General features: G+C 49.4%; 1 protein-coding gene across 6 annotated transcripts in view; it reads right to left on the reverse strand.

Moving 5' to 3' along the window:
* LOC132507355 (nebulin-related-anchoring protein-like) overlaps window positions 1-16,919 on the reverse strand; it is a 70,298-nt gene that overhangs the window by 3,618 nt on the left and 49,761 nt on the right. For all 6 annotated transcript variants that reach the window (XM_060126621.1, XM_060126620.1, XM_060126619.1 and 3 more), the window contains 8 exons: window positions 16,349-16,453; window positions 14,993-15,091; window positions 12,982-13,086; window positions 12,530-12,637; window positions 11,370-11,681; window positions 5,739-5,843; window positions 4,826-4,924; window positions 3,093-3,197 (listed from right to left, as the gene is read on the reverse strand). In XM_060126621.1, the coding sequence (XP_059982604.1) occupies window positions 3,093-3,197; window positions 4,826-4,924; window positions 5,739-5,843; window positions 11,370-11,681; window positions 12,530-12,637; window positions 12,982-13,086; window positions 14,993-15,091; window positions 16,349-16,453 (1,038 nt within the window). The remainder of the gene's footprint in view (window positions 1-3,092; window positions 3,198-4,825; window positions 4,925-5,738; window positions 5,844-11,369; window positions 11,682-12,529; window positions 12,638-12,981; window positions 13,087-14,992; window positions 15,092-16,348; window positions 16,454-16,919) is intronic.

Genomic DNA, 16,919 nt, shown 5'->3' on the forward strand with positions numbered 1-16,919 from the left:
CTCTCAGCCCCCAGCCTGAGCATCAGGCCCTGCTCTGGTGGGTCTTGGGGTCTGTGGGTCTGGTTCATTTGCTACATCCCACTGGTACCAGGTGCCCCTGACCCCCTTCTTTCTGTCTTTGCTTTTACTTTCAGCGTTTCAGATTTGCAGCTTCTAGATGCCAAAACTCAAAAGTTCAAGAACCCCGTTTCTTCCCACATGCCGAAGGTTCTGCTCCTTGGGTCCCGGCACCCACATGTTCACTGGCTCCGCTGACTTCCTGGGGGCCCCTGGGCTACCTCTGACGCCACGTCACAGCACCCTTATGAAGCGTGCTGTATCCCACACGCACCCCTGGTGCCTGCGCTGAGGGGAGAGCCTTCCCCTGAATTAAATTGATCGTCAGGAACCTGCCCGAGTTCCTGACCCCCGTATTTCACATCTTCCTCTTTCATTTTTTCCCTTTTCAAGTTGTTCTCACACACCCTCGGGGAGTCTGTAATCACATCCTCTCAGTCCTCAGGTAGGCCCACATCACCGATGGAGGCATCAAAATCTCCCGTGCCTTCATGTAGCTAATTTTTTTTTTTTCAAGATAAGGGAATGGCTCCATGAAAGGAGTCATCTGGAGATCCCAGCGGAAGGCTGTTCTTTATTCCGCCACAGAGAAGGGAGACAGCAGGCGAGGCACATCACCAACAGATGACAAAGTGACAGCCCCAGAGCGTGTCGGTCTCTCACTCATTCCCAGAGCCAGGGCAGGTGAGGGGGCCCTTGGAAATAGAGGTCAAGGCTGAGGCTCTGTTCTACAGGGGATTCGGGGGATTAAGCCCAGGAAAAGTGGCAGAAAAAAGCCAAGTGCCCTCACGCCACCCCACAACCAGGCCTGGAGCTAGAGGGGACCACGGAAAGCTTGAGCCAAGCGCGGTGGGGCTCATCATTCTTCCCTGCCGCGGTTCGCCACCTCCACCTTCATCCCCGCCTCCGGCCCCAACACCACAAACCAGGAGCCAGACGCCTATTTTGCTCAAGCAGCGAGAAGCACAGAACCAATCATTGCTGGGGTCATCACCTTACGGACAGATCACAATCAGGGCCCAGAGGATTAGATTTCCTGGGTCACCACTGAGTTTAGCCGGCTGGACCGAGGGGTATGAGGAAGGGGAGGGGCATTCAGACAATGACAGACCAACCAGCCCCTCCAGCGTTACGCTTCCTGTCCTGATGGTCCCGCAAATGTTAGACTAGCAAATAGAGTCAAAGCCCTTATCATTCCCTGGAAAGGGGTCTGCTGCGGTGCCTTCCTAATGAGCGCCCCCGTGCGAGATCTGGGCTAGGGAATGACACCGGTCCATCCACAGCCTCAAACTCCGAGGTCACCCCGCTCCGGTGTTCAGTGCATCCCAGCCTCTGAGGGTCAACTCCAGGGCGCGGCCCAAATCGGGGTGCTCCCCGAGGTGCTGGACCCCCGCCTCCCGTCTCCCTATATACTAGTTGCTTGATTGTCATCACTTCCTCCCCGGGTTTTTTTTATTCTGTTGAGGTTCTCGCCTTGCCACTGGGAGCCTTTAGACTTCGCAGGCTCTTTGATTTGGAACCCTGGGCGCTCCTCTTCTTTATCACAGTGGGCACAGCTTTGCCCTCATCCTCACACATTAGAGTCATTTGATTCTTTAGTTATTTCGGCTGCCTTACACATCTCAGTGGCTTTCTTTGCCCAGGAAGGTCACCTTCCCTCCACATCATCCTCACAGAGCACTTGATCCAATTGTGCGTATCCTACACGCCCCCGAAGAAGTGCTCTTTCAAAAGAGGTCCATGAGTTCTCCATACCCGCGTGCCCTGGCGGCTAATTTCAGCTCCGGAACTCGGCAGACTGGCATCCCTCGTGGGAGGAGAGATGCTTCTGCCACCGGCCTGGGGTGGCTGTCCTCCTTAAGCTGGGCCCCAAATGGACTGGTAGTTTTATCCCAGTTTCCAGGGCAATGGGCCTCCAATAGTTCCTCTAATGGGGGCCTTGCCTTCCCACATCCTTGCAGCATTAATGAGATGGATGTTTTGTCCAAGCTCCGCTGAGGGGGAGGTCCCGCTTCCCCAGATGGAGGTCAGCCCACCAGAGCTGCTGTTCTAAAATTATCCCTCGCACAGCCCTCAAAAGCATCAAATGGTCATAATAACTCATATTTACAAAGCACCATCACATTCACTGTGTGGGATCCCACAGGGCTTTACAAACGCAACAAACTAATACACACGCTAACTAGAAGGCGCCTCTCGCCAACCCCCTGTTGATCTTCACGGAGCCCCAGGACACAATGGCCGGGCCAGGGCGGGAAGAATGGCCAGACTCTGGGAGGCCCCGCGCTGCCCCAGGCCGACACACTCAGCCTGTGTTATTCTGATCTGACAGCCTCTTTTGATTCTGCCGCCTCGATACCTGTTATCCCAGGATCACAGCTTTGCTGGTAGAGCGGCCGCCTATTCTATTACAACCAGGGGCCTCCAACCCCTGCCAACAAGCCTGGGTTTAGGAAACAGCATCTCCGTGATGCATGCAAAGGGCACACATCCAAGGGAAACAGACGTGTTGGGGTCTACAGCCTCACACACAAAGGAGCGGATTGTGTTGGGACCAGATGGACTACAATTGCAGCATCTTTCTAAACTGCAGAAAGCAGAGAAAGCGTCACTTTGTCTCCAAACTTACACTGCTCTGAATGGCTAAGGAGAGGTGTCCAAAGAACAAACAGAGCAGGTGTCTACCCCCGCGGGGCCAGGGCACCGGCAACACTCCTCTGGCCGTAACCCAGCACCTGACCGAGGTCTCTGGAGCCAGGCCCAGCATTAGGATTTGAGAGCTAGAAGGACCACAGGCATTGGCTAGCACAGCTCCAGCCCCATTTTACAGCTGGGAAACTGAGGCCCAGCGAGGAAAGCGGCTCAGAGTCACACATGTCAGTTGTCCCACTCTCAATCCACAGTTCTTTCCACTCCCAGCCTCCCTTCCTAGGACCTTCTTTTTTTTTTTTTTTTTTTTAAGAAATAAAATCCCGTTTGGGCACAGATCATTTACAGAAACAGGCACACACCGCATGACCCTCTGGTTCACTTACGTCGCTCAGATGCAGCGCGTTGAGGCGGGCTCTGGTGAAATCGGGGTGGTCTGGGACCAGGGTGTACCTGTGCCGGGATTCGGCATCCCCTGACCTGTACAGGCGCTGCGGGGAAGAAGGCTCACAGTAAATGGGAAACCGCACTTGCTGCAGCCAAGGTGAAGAAGGGGCCGATTCCCGTTCCCGCCCCTCCCACTCAAGGGACCCCATACCCTCGCCCCAGGGCACAGAAACCCATGGAGAGCATCCCTCCAGAAGCCACCCAGGAAGGGAGGGGCCCACGTGGCCAGGGTCAGGCGGTGGCGGGGTTGGTTTTTTTTTTTTTTTTAAAGAAGATGTTGGGGGTAGGAGTTCATTAATTAATTAATTTATTTTTGGCTGTGTTGGGTCTTCGTTTCTGTGCGAGGGCTTTCTCTACTGTGGCAAGCGGGGGCCACTCTTCATCGCCGTGCGCGGGCCTCTCACTATGGCGGCCTTGCGGCCTCTCTTGTTGCGGAGCACAGGCTCCAGACGCGCAGGCTCAGTAATTGTGGCTCACGGGCCTAGTCGCTCCGCGGCATGTGGGATCCTCCCAGACCAGAGCTCGAACCCGTGTCCCCTGCATTGGCAGGCAGATTCTCAACCACTGCGCCACCAGGGAAGCCCCCGGGGTTGGTTTTAAATAAACCCTGCTTAAAATATTCATCAAGATTTGCTCCAAAAGGGTCACAAACCATCACCCTGGCTGGCTGTGCCTGTGTGTTTCACAAACAGTATAAGCGGGTGGATATTTCAGAGAACCTTTGCAACTGGGCATTGCTCAAGCTTTTTACTAGTGACAAGATGCCTCCATACCTCTGCTACTTAACACTAATAGTAATAATAAAAAGACACAACAGCTAAAAAGTCTTAAATGCCTTAATATCTGTTCAGAAGTGTGACGTTTTCACAGTCCACCCTGTGTCCCAAGAAGACACAATTTTAAAACTCAAGCTTTATCTTAGTTGCTATTTTTAGGGCAGCAATCTAAGAACTGCAAACAATTTTAGGAAGTGGTTGAGTCTCATCCAGTTTTAGAGAGGAAATATAATATTTAATATTTCAACCCTTTCCCAAATTCAGTTTGGGTTTTGCAGATGTGAACTGGTCAGTACATTTGGACTCTGTGAGCATGGGGCAGCTTCGTCAGTGTGCAAAATCCAATCCCTGGACAATTTCACAGAAAAAAATATATATGTAACTTCCTATTCTTCGAAATTAATACAGGAGAGAGGAAATGGGGCTAAATCATATAGAGAGTAAAAGCAGAAAGAAGCTTTTGATATAGCCGGTTTTTCTTTTCTTTTTTCTAATTGGCTTATGTTAAGCTTTTAATTCCATTAACATTTATCAACAATTCAGATGTATCTGACCTAGTGTTTGGTAAGGGATCATCAATAATACTTAGTATTATTATTGTTATGATTATGAGTCAAACTAGAGACATTTATTGAGGACTTACTATGTTCCGATACTTGCTAAAAGCTTCACGTACTTTTATTTATTTAACCCTCATTTAATTCACTCAATCTTATGAAATGGTTGCTATTATTACCCTCCTTTCAAATAAGGGAACTGGAGTTAGAAGACATTAGAAAACTGACCCAAGATCGCCTGGGGAAGGGACAAAAGGTTTGCCCTCACATCTTAAGCACTGACCACTGCGCAGCACTACCCACTCCTGGGCCTGGGATGAGTGAAGAGAAAACACCCACCTCATTGCAATGCATGTAGCTGTTCTTGGCATGAACTAGGTCTGGAGAGTCAACCACCGTGGTGAATTTGATAGTGTCTGGTTTTTTACGGTATTTGGTCTACAAGAGAAGGACCAAGATTCTCGTGAAACAAACACCACATGCACTTTTCTGAGTGCAGCTTCACCCCATCTACTCAGTACCAAAGGCGCCAATGATGTGATTGGAAAACACGTCTCTCTTCTCGGTGGGCACCTCACCAGCATACGGAAGAGATCCAAGCTGCCTCTGCGATAAGGAACATTTTCCGGGTATTTACATTCTTGAAAAGAGAGGCTGCAAAATGCCATAGCTCATCACAATAAAGAATTCAATAAAGGGAGGGATCCAGCAACAAGGTGGCCCTGCTCAGACCCTATAAAAGTAGGTTCTGTTATTAAGGAACTGAAGAAAGCAGTGGCACCCTCAGCGAGCTCCCAGGGCAAGAATCTCTAGGTCATCAATATGGCGGGGAGTTCAGGGAACGTAACCATCTCTGTGCAACTTTTAACAGCCTCTGAAGTCAGACGACCCCCAGACACTGGACTCTGTGAGTAAACTCAGGAGATGGGTGGCAAACCCTCTCCCTGCCTCCCCCAAAATAATGGGCCAGCTTAGATCACAATTGTACATTAACGCCTCTCTTGAGAATCTTCTAATGCATCACCCCTCTTTCACTGCCCGACTGGAACATGCCTTTAACTCCCCAGCAAGTGAATTCACTGGGAGGGAAATCTTGTTCTGTCTCGGGATTTGGCTGCAAATGGCCCCAGAGAAATATCAGGAGTCCAGTGGCCATGGGGCCCTCTTGGGATCTCCAGTCCATCTGCAGTTTCCCTCGTCAGGAGGAAATAAACGCCAGGTTGCGTCTGTGGTAGAGTCAGATTAATGGTACCTCGCTGATGAGCTCTCCGGCTTTCTTTGCACTCTCTATCTGTGGGGAACTCAGCGCCAGCCATCCTGTCCCCTTCATGCCCATCAGGTCTGATCTGTAGTGCAACTGCAGGAAGAAAATCATTGGCTTTTATCAGGAGAGGGTCGAAGACTGTGGGGCATTTGTAAAAATGCTTCATCGCAACATTTCAACATCTTCATTCAGGTGCGTTCTGCATGTCATCGAGTCAAACTGTTTGAGTTTGTGCACTCTGTCCAGAATCAAATAACGGGTCCAGTGTACGATACAGGAAGGTCCCACCCGTAAACTGGCTGGATTTGAAGCAGAAGGTACTGACCTGCGGGAACGATCCCTAAGAACGACCTGAGATATACACCCCAGCCCACACATCAGCCCCCATCATTTTGTTTCATTCTGGCAGTGAGGCGATTGACCGCCTGCCTAAACAGAAACGTTTTTATACACTTTCAGTTGATCAAAGGGCTTTGAGCTCTGGATCAAACCTGCTGTGACTCGGAGCAAATCACTGTACCAAAATGTGACTCAGTTTCTCTCTGTGATACCTGAAGGTCATGACAACCCCTCTGTTCTCATGAAAACACCTGAGAGTCCTGAGGGGTAAAAGCCACTCTATGTGTTAGATTTGTTTTTTTCTTGCGGTGGTGGGGGGGAGGGGAAGACGATTACAGCAGGACTCTCAAAACTGGAACAAACCTGGCTACACCTGGCGAATGGTGTGCAAGCCATTTTACTCTTTCTGTGCCTCGGTTTACCCCTTCTCCTGCTTCTACTCATGATTTGCTTATATTGCACAAATGGGCTTAAGGTTTATCCACCTTCTTCCTTTTAAGGACTCAAAAGATCAGGAGTACAGCATCAATTCTGGGGAGAAAATAGTAAGTACGGTTTTAAGACAATGGGTCCGTAGTAGGTATGGAACATGTAACTTGCAGCCTTTAACACCTGTGTATATAAAAGGGAAACTTAAGGCATCAAATGAACTCAGTTTTGACATTTTCAAAACAAAACAAAAGACAGTGGGTCTGATTAGGAGTCTCCTAAAATGTTAAATCTAATTACCATGCTTTGATCTGCTCACCATTACCTACGATGAGACAGTTGCTTTTCTTCCTCTCCATATGGAAATTAGGCATTTTTAAAGGTGGAAAGAGACTCTCTAAGGAAATCTGAAATTTGGATCTAAACGAAGTTGCTAGCCTTTCTCTAATTTAGATATAAGCTCTGCTGTAACGCAAAACACCCACTCCTGAAATCAGCCTTTTCGGCCTTTTTAGTTTTCTTTCATTTCAGGAATCACAGTGCCCCTCACAGCTGGCCTCAAAGAGGGTCCGTTTCTGATCTACTGTCTGCTGGTTAAGGCCCCTGTGCAAATTCCACTCTGCTTTCCAACTGGTGCAGGGAGACATCACTCAGGTCCCAGAGCACGTTTCAAAACCCCATGTCAGTGAGATTGCTTTTTATACCGCGATCTTTCAGTCTACACCGGCAAAGCTTTTGCCTTCCACTCTGATAAAGAACAGAGAAAATTGGATAAATTTCTAAGTTAGAGAGAATCATCCTACAGGGCCTCTTCACAGCCAGGCCTTGCTCCTTTCATAAGTGAGATGAAGCGGGGGAGCACACTTTCAACTTGCCTTTTGTGGAGCTGAACAGTGCGAGCGCAGGTGAGTCAGAAGGCAAGATGCAGGTTCCCCAAAGATCTGACTGCGCCTTAGACTCTCTTATAAATGAATTGTCTATTGATATTTCTGCTCCCAGCCCAGCTTTGACTATTCACGCAGACCCTAAAAACAACACGCCTGCCCCAGACTTCACGATAAAACAGGGAGAGAGAGGAGGGGAGTCAAGGAGAATCGGCCCAAAGACGGTTTCAAAGAAGGATTCTAAGATAATAAGAGACCTTCTCAGGACGCTCAGCTGAATCTGGCTTCCCCACATGGCAGCCTCACTATTTGCCCTTGTATATACGAAGGCCTAGAAGCCACCTTCGGAGTCATACGTGGGGTTTCCCGGCACCCCTATCCTGGAGCACAGTGTGGCAGACACACGAGCTGCAGCTTTCAGCCCCCGAGTTCTAACAGGAATGACATAAGCAGATGCACCTAGGAGGTGGCCAGGGGAAGGGGTATATTCGTCATATTAATAAGAATCACCATAACCACTACCTTGCTACCTTGCATAGGGTGTGGTTTGCTTTAGACGCATTATCTTATTCAGCCCTTGTGCCATTCTCATCTACAGAACAATGTCTGGGTTTAAATGTTTGTTCGGATTCTCAGAAGAGTTACCAGCTGCTGTCCTGTGGGGATGCTGCATGGGTGGTCCTTAAGAGAACACTCGGGAGCCAGGGCACCTGGGTTCCTAATCTAGCCACCAGGGGGAGCCAGAGAGCACTGAACCCAGAGTCAGGAGCCCAGAGCCCCACTTTGCCTCTTACTAGCCGTATCGTCTTGAGCAAATCATTTCCCTGCCAGCTTATGACCCTAAGCAAGTTACTGAAGATTACAGGTGCCTTAGTTACCACAACTGTAAAAATGGGAGTAATGCCAGCACTTACCTAGATACTACATGACATGGTTCGTGCAAGATATTTAAACAAACGCCTGACCCAGGATAAGCATTCCATACTTCTTAGGTATTGTTATTGTTGCTGTTATTTGTGATGGTGGGGAAACTGAAGCTAGGAGAGCTTAAGGAGTCTCCTGAGGCCGGGTAGCCATAAAGGGCGAGGCCGGGACTGTCCCCTTGACTGTCCCTGCTTGTTCTTTGCAGGATGTCCTGCAGCCCCCGCGTGAGATCACGGAGGGCAGTGTGCACTGGCAGATTGGGAAAGACTAAGAGGTGACTGAACCAGCACCGATTCGTGGTGGAGCGTGGCCTGGGCGGAGCACACGTCTCAGATACATCCCTGAGGTTAGCATGACTTGAGCAATCACGGCCTTGAGGACCTTCTCCCCAGGGGTGAGCCCCTAGTCCCACAGCATTCTTTCTGGCCTGGGTGGAAGAGGACAGGAGAAATGGCTGAAGGCTACTGAGGGCTACGGTTCCTACCCTAGATTCTGCTGAACTGAGTGGGCTCATATTAAGCCTTTGTCTCCTTTCGCTATAACATAACCACAAGGAATTGGACTTTCAGCGATGACTCTGAGAAGACTAAAGCCTCAGAGCCATCTGTGGACACTGTGCGGGCTACTGTTCACAGCATCTTAGAGTCCAAGACCCCCCAGTTTAACAAACCTGAAGTTTCAAAACAATGCGTGAAGCATAACACAGTCATTTTTCGATTAGGCAATAATTTCTCAGCACACACCATTCTAATACATCTCCCATTTGGTAAAATGTCAGTCTAAGATTGCCAGCTAGCGTTTCTTGGGAAGTCTAAGATTGCCAGCTAGTGTTTCTTGGGAAGGACCCTCTGTCTTAGTTTGTTCTTCCTCTTCGGCTTTTTTTTTTTTTTAGTGTTAAAATATCCTTTCATTTCAGAAGTAACTATAATATAAATGGTAGTCTGAGGTAGGGTTTGGTTTTTGGTATTGTTCCTTACTTAGTCAAACAGTCTGACATTATGTTGATGCCAGCATTTTAAAAAACATTAATCTATGAATCCTGAAATCTGAGATCACCAATTAAATCAAACCTCTTTGCTTTTCCAGTGGAGACATGGAGGCCTAGAAAGCCAGTGGCCGTGGAAGGACTGCCAGCGAGTGACGAAGCTGGGCTTCCAGCTTGGCCCCCGACCTCTCCCCGGTGGCCTCTGTAACTTCCTCAGGACCTGTCCTGTCCCGGGAGGTTTCTCTTCTCCCCAGGAATAGGCCACCGACAAGAGGGTCCCGGGCTGGGCACCAAGTCATGCTATGAGTTCTTCGTGGACCTCAGGGTGGCCTTCTAGCAAGCGGAAGGCTTTCTAAGTGGGTCCTGAGCTGTGCTTCAGTGACCACGTGCCCTGAGTGGGGACCGATGAACTCACCCTGCTCTACACTCTGCTGGTTGGTGCCCAACACGATACTGCAGTTCCAGCAGATCTCGAGGCATAATTAGATGACCCTGACGTTCATTAAGTCACATAATCGTTGTCACAATTAGTCATCCGTTAGGTGTTTACAACACTCTCCTGTGCAATATAACCAAACTAGAAGCAGCCGCTTCTCTGAAGGCCACCAGAGTCGGAAGGCTTGGTGGAGAACATAGCCCGAAATGCTCACACCCACTGGCGTGTTCCTGCAGACAAGGCACCATGCTCAGTGCATCATATAGACCAGCCCTCAACTGAGAACCGGGTTCTCAATCGGGTGCAGATTTGTCCCCCGGTGCATTTGGCAATATTTGGAGACATTTTTGATTGTCACGCTAAGGGGGTGCTGTGGGATGTAGAGGGTAGAGGCCAGGGACACTGCAGTGCACAGGACAGGCCCCCGCGACAAAGCATCCAGCCCCAAAGGTCAAAAGGGCCTGAGCTGGGAAACCCTGATATGGATGATAAGGACTGATGTGACCACAGTCCCTTGGGTTCTGCTCTAACGTGAGAGCGCCTTCCTCCTAGGGGAGCCGCGGGGCTGGGGAGGCGATGCACGGACGCCCGCGTGGTGCAGAGCCTGCCATGCGCACGCGCCCGGTAAGTGCTGACCGTGACCACATTTTCACCGCGGCCCTGGCCCGGCTGAGGGAGCCGAGGCTTGGAGTGGCCTGGGACTGACTCCAGAGCCTTCCACCATGGGGGCAGTGGCTGGCGCTACCCACCTACAGGCTTGATGACCTTGCGTGGGCCAGGACCTCCTCTCTCTGGGCCTCAGCGTCCACACCTGCCTCGTAGGAAGCGTGACTCCCCTGCACCAGATGGCGGGAGGGCTGGGAGTGTGGGCTCTGGAGGCAGTCCTGCCTCGGCCCCTCCCACGCGACCTCGCCTGTGAAACAGGAGCAGCAACGGCCCCCACCCCAAAGTGCGGTAGCGAGGGTGCCGGCACCGGCAAAGCAGTCGGTGGGTGTCAGCTCTGGGGGCAGTTCTTCTCCTCGCCTCACCACCACGCCTACTGCACACAGTCTAGCCCTGAGCCTCTGTCTTGGACCCCATCCCCATCCCCTGCGACAGCCTCTTCACCCACCCACACACTTGCTTCACTCCAGCCTCAAATATGCTGAGGCTGCTGCCGCTCAGGGTCTTTGTTCAAATGTCACTTTTGCAGTGAGAGCTACCCTGACCCCCATTTAAAGTCGCACACACACACTCACACCCCCCGACCCAACTTCTCCGCCCTGTTGGTCTCCATCTGGCGTACTACACGCCTCATTTATACTTTATCTCCCTCCCACAGAACGGAAGCTCCGTGACCCCGGGAGTTTTTAGACTCTTTTGTTGACTGTTGTATTTTTAGCCTCTTTTGTTGACTGCTGTATCCCCAGGGCCTTGAGGGATGCCTGCCACATAGTAGGTGCTCAACAAATATGTGTTGATTGATTGAATAATTCCAACCATTCCAACCTAGATGGCACAGACCAAGCAAATCATTTGGGGGATCCGAAAGGCTAAGGAAGAAGCAGAGATTTACACGCAGGCCTGGCGGGAGGAGGAAGGTCGGGGACTGATGTGTGACCCACGGACCCCCCCGCTCCTACCTCACTCTGCAGGGCGTGAGCTTTCTTGGCCCAGGCCATCTTCAGGTCCTCGGGCAGTGCCGTGAATTCGTGGCACCGTGTCCTGTAGTCGCGGTCGCTGGCCAGGGCCTGGGCCTTCCTGGCGTGGACCAGGGGCACCATGTCCATGGGCAGGTGGCACTGGGCTCTGTTGCCTGCCGCCTCCCTCCTGTACTGAAGCTCACTCTGCAGCCGGCCCATCCGCTGGCAGTGCTGGAGCCGGGGGTCGTCTCTCACACTCTGGGCCCCGATCAGCCTCCCTCGCTCCTTCACAAAGTCGTGCCTGTAGAGAAACTGGAAGGTGGGGCACCAGGCGGTCAGGGGCTGGCATTTGGGACGCTTACATTTCGTTTATGCGTTTTCCTTGCAGACTGTAAGAAAATCACCTGTTCTTACACTAGGAGGAGATGATTATAAGAAAAACCACAGTGAGGCTGGCCTGAGAGCACGGCTTCCTCCCTGGGGGAGGAACAGTGGAAACACTGCTCCCTTCCTCCCATCTAATTAAAACCAGATCCTTAGAACCAAAGTGAGGGGCCCACTCCCCTTACTTGTCCTGTGCCCAAAAGGAATTTATCAAAAAGGGTAAAAGAGAAACTTGTGCTTTATCCCCTTGCACTTGACAAAACATCAAACCCCAAAGACAGGATCCACTTATTTGAAGTTTACATTTTCTGCAATTTGTTTGTGGGAAACAGAAAGTCACCTTCATGTCCCAAAGCTATGGATGCTATCAACAGAGTGGCTGAAACACAGCTGAAAATGCTACCGCCGACACGGGAAACGACAGAGAAGCAGAATCACAATCTCTACTGCGAGTTCTCTTTCTAATTCTGGGTGGAGTTAGAAAACGGACAGTTCACATATTACGGGGAGATCGTTGCCTAGACACTGCAATTAGAAATAAATCGTAATCTTCTTCCTGCTAGAGACTTTTGCCTGCATTTAGCTTCTGATTAACAGGGCCTTTCTTTCCCTCTTTCCGTCAAAGAATCTCATTCATAACTAATATATTCTGCAGGTGACATCCTGTCTCACATGGTGATAGATTTGCTTTAATTCAGGAAAATCAGCCGTAGACATTGTTTTACATGAAGTTAACAGAAATTAGGCCGGATGGAAGGTCATATCATTCAACTCACATCACTGGCTATATCTCCAGAGACCCGAGCCGCCTGGAAGGGGAGGGCGTCTATTGTCAGCTTGTAGCCTTGAACACGGAGATTCCGCCAAGACTCCTTGTATTTTGCCTACGGTAGGAACACATGTAGATCTTCTTTAAAAAAAAAAAATTACATGGCTCAGAGAACAAATGCTACCCCCTTTTATTTGTAGCGTGGTGTTCCAGAATCAATTCCTGACAAGCAAAAGCTTTCGATTTTGCAAAGAAAATCTCATTAGCACCCTCTCGGAAGTGGGCTCTGACACGCAGGTATCAACACATCTGTGTAAGGTATATTTCACATGAGTGTCTACAGGATACATTGTTTAAAGTTTCTGTGAAAGTCACCAGGGTCACTGTTAGGTCCCATCACAGACACAGACACATGTGGCCCTGGAGCACATCTCCACCTCAGCAACGGGAAAGGCTTACATCACTCAGGTTGGCTGCGTTTGTTTTCGCTCGGACAAACTCGGGCAGGCCCAGGGTCATTGTGTACTGGTGTCTCGCGTCCTCGCCTGCTGCTTTATAGAGGCGCTGGGCAGGAGAAAAAAAAAAAAAGGCAAGAAGGTAAGTGCTGTGCATTTCTGCAGGGCTGGAGTTCCCTCCTTTGCAATTGGGAAATACGTTCGTAAAAGGCCATTCGCTGGGTCATGGGTACACCTTCAGCCTGGAGAAGATGTTTTTTTTCAACAGAGATAGTCCTTAATGAGTCAAATTGAGTGCTGTGAAAGGAATGGGGAAGAAACTGCAAGTTGCTTGTGATGGGGTTCAGGACACGTTACCCCAATATATGGTACCTTGGCATAGTGCGTATTTTAAGCTGAAGGAAGCTGGGAGCAGCAGGAGATGGAAGACCTCTCCCTGACCTTCTCCCCTCCTGTGGGAGCTGCCCTCCCTCTGACACAGGGAAGGAACAAGCTCATCTCTGACCTCGGAAGGACCGAGAGGCATTTGAACAAACAGACCTCGCTAAGTGTCCCCCAGTTCCCTGCCCTTAGCTCACCCCCTTTTGCCCTACACATTTTCCCACGACTGTCCACTCTTCATCAAACCTAGAATAAAAACGCTCAGGTTTAACCGTCCCTCCCTCCTGGACTCCATTTCCTTGTGAAGACTCCTGCACCACCTAAAGCCTATATTATATACATTTGTATGCTTTTCTCTTGTTAATCTGTCTTTTGTTACAGAGCCCCAGCCGACAACCTAAGATGGATAAAAGAAAACATATTTTCCCCCTTCCCTATACTTTGCTCAATAATAGGCCGAGGGAAGAAAAACACCTTTAAGAATACTATGGTGGTTCTTCCCATTGCAGACTTTTTTCTTTTTTTTTTGCTGAGGACACAGTGTAAAGACAATACTAAGATCTGGGAAATTTAGGAGAAGCTCTGCCGGTTGGAAGGGAGGTTCCCAAACCCCAGTCTGCATCCTTTACTAAAATCCCGGGATCCTCCCATGGGCAGACTCACACCACTGCTGCGCTGCATGGCCTCAGCCGTTGTGAAAACATCTGCTCTCGTGATTAGAGCTGGATCTGTGGTTGCTGAGTCCTCCAGGGCCAGAGGCCACTGCAGGAGGCACTGTTACCCCTCAGCACCCCAGTGACAAAGCAGGCAAGAAAGGTTCAGTGGGAATTTTAACTTGATCATGTCACGCTACACAGCCCTTTGGATTTTCTTATCCCAAGCTTGGAACTAATGTGTAAATACCCAAATCTCCACTGACTTGGAAAAGTTAGAGTCAGAAGGAGAATTTTAAAAACGAAATTTCATTCTCTGCCAAGCTCACTCGATATTTCAAACTTGTCAGAGGGCCACTAAGAAGAAGTAGAGCTGGAATGATGATTTTATGGAGTGAGATTCTTTCCCCTGGGACCCACCCCTCTGCTAGAATATTAAAATGATAATTGGGTAAGTGGTGAGTGAGAAGAGGAAGCAGAGAACTAAGAAGCTTGGCAAACATCACACTGTATCACTGTCCCTGGACAACCACAAATCTTTCCCATCATCATCATCAGAATGACAGTGGAGAAATGATTAGCCAATATGTGCCCAGCTAGAACAGACGAAGGGCAGACCAGCACGTCTCCAACTTTAACGTGCAAAGGAAACCCGTGAGGATCTTGTTAGATGACCGTGTGGATTCGGTGGGTCTGGGGTAGGGCCTGAGGTTTGGTATTTCTAACAAGCTCCCAGGGGATGCTGATGCCGTCGGTCCGTGACCACATTTGGGGGGCGAGACGACAGACTAAACCAGATTTCTTCCTGGGCCTTTTTTCCTTCTGGAAACTGTTGAGGCTCCATCTAATGACATTCTTTTCTTTCCATGCAAACACCCATCCTTCCCGCGACCCCCGCCAATCCCACAAATATTCACACATATTTTTTAGCAATCCAGCAGTTTTTAAAAAGCCCATCCCAAAGCCGTCTGAAGATTTTACCTCGTTTGTAATCTGGTTGCTGAGTTTTGCATGAGTGAGGCTGGGAGTGTCTGTCACGGCCGTGTACTTGAATGACTGGGGATGCTGACGATATTTACTCTGAGCTCACACACAAGAGGCAATAAGAAGACAAGGTAAGATGCAAAAGCAGCAGAAGAACGTGCTCATTAAGCACTAGCTATAAAACCTCGTTTTGCAAAGGCTGCTAGTCTGTGGCCCAGAATCCAGTCCGTCCCCTGCTCTTGTGACCTCAGAACCCAGTGGGATGAAGCAGCAGAGAGGAGAGGACGGATGGAATCAGATACTTATCAATGGGAAAGGGAGATCTAGTCCTTTGCTACGAATGTGAACACGACTATAGAGATTCACGTTTTGCTCCCAAATTTCCTTTGCTCGCTGGAAACCCTGGGCTCCTCAGCTTTGGGGGGGTACCAGAAACAACCGTGCAGCTTAAAATAATCCACATGCCTGTATGCCACTCCAGGGGATGGGATTCAGTAAATCGTCAGTGGGCTCTGTACTTTGTTTAAGTTCCAAAGGGGATTCTGATGCACCATGAGGTTTAGAAACCACTCGCTTTAGTGATTTCATTGGAAAAGCAAAGCACAAAATTAAATCTCAACTCCCACAGTGAGGCCAATTCCGCTTGCTCAGAGCTTCTAATCAATGCGTAAGCCATTCTGAGGCACCCAGGCTGGACGCTGATCGCCTTTTGCTCGCAGTGCCTTCCATTATGCCTATCTACCGTGAATGGAAATCCCAGAGCCCTCCCAGGGGTGGGCAAGATTCCTCAGGAGTTCAAAGAGCTTAGAATTCCAGACTTCGGTAATTTACCAAGAAGTTACCACCAAGCTTATAGCCACCATTTCATATACAGCCGCCAGAGAAGCACAGGGCTTAGATTAGTGCTGACCCTCACAAAAACTAAATGAGAGAGGTCTGAGCATTCCCATTTGACTGATTAGGAGGTTGAGGCTCAGAGAGGGCAGGTGACTGGCTTGAGGTCACACAGCAAATGAGTACTGGCCTGCAATTTCAGTCACTACATATGTCTCCAAAGCCTGCCCTCTTTTCATTGTACCACAAGCCACTCTTCAAAGGGACCCTAGGAAAGTACATCTTAGGATCCAGCAAAGAATTCTTATATGTTAATATAGGAACTGGCTCGAGATCTGCAAAGCTGTCTTAAACGGCATCCACTCTGAATGGAGAAGGGAGTAAGGAGAGAGGCTGGGTGAGCTGCCACTGCTAACAGTGTAGCATCTAACTGGCTTTAGTAAGAAACAAACAGATTGTTGTGTAACTTCTACCGTGGAATATACTTGACACCCCCAACCCGTCCTGGTCTCTGGTTACCTCACTGATGAGTTCAGATGCTCTCTTTCTCCCTTCAATGTCTAACGTGCCTGGAATGACACAGGCAACACCTCGCATGAAGTTCAGGTCCGACCGGTACAAATTCTACAAGGAACAACAAGAGGAATCAGAAAAGCCAGGCTCGCAGAATGAGGAAGGATCCACGACAGACAGCATCATAATCAGAACTCAAGGCCAAGGCAGTCTCTCCAGATACATCACACTCAGCAAATACACACACGCTTCTTACTTAAATGCTCATTAGGGAGACAAAAATGTAGGTCAGAAGAAAATAATTCTGCTGTCACTTGTCTCTGTAGCTGTTAGAGGGATGCTTGGCGGATTTTTATTTTAATGTGGGCTATCAAAAAATAAACGCTGGAGCGGATTGTGGTTAGAAAGTCAGCTGTCTTGGGGCAAATGTGGAAATGGTTTAATGGGTCTTCAAAACAAAACCCAGCAGCAGAAGGCGGCATTAATTAATCATGGGTTAAGAAAGAACTAATAAATGAATCCAGAATAATCTGGCAAAGGCCCGAGTCTGTGTGGGTGGAGGCGGTGTGTGTACCTG

Source organism: Lagenorhynchus albirostris, chromosome 16, assembly GCF_949774975.1.
Source record: "Lagenorhynchus albirostris chromosome 16, mLagAlb1.1, whole genome shotgun sequence".
In the NCBI taxonomy this organism is placed as follows: Eukaryota; Metazoa; Chordata; class Mammalia; order Artiodactyla; family Delphinidae; genus Lagenorhynchus; species Lagenorhynchus albirostris.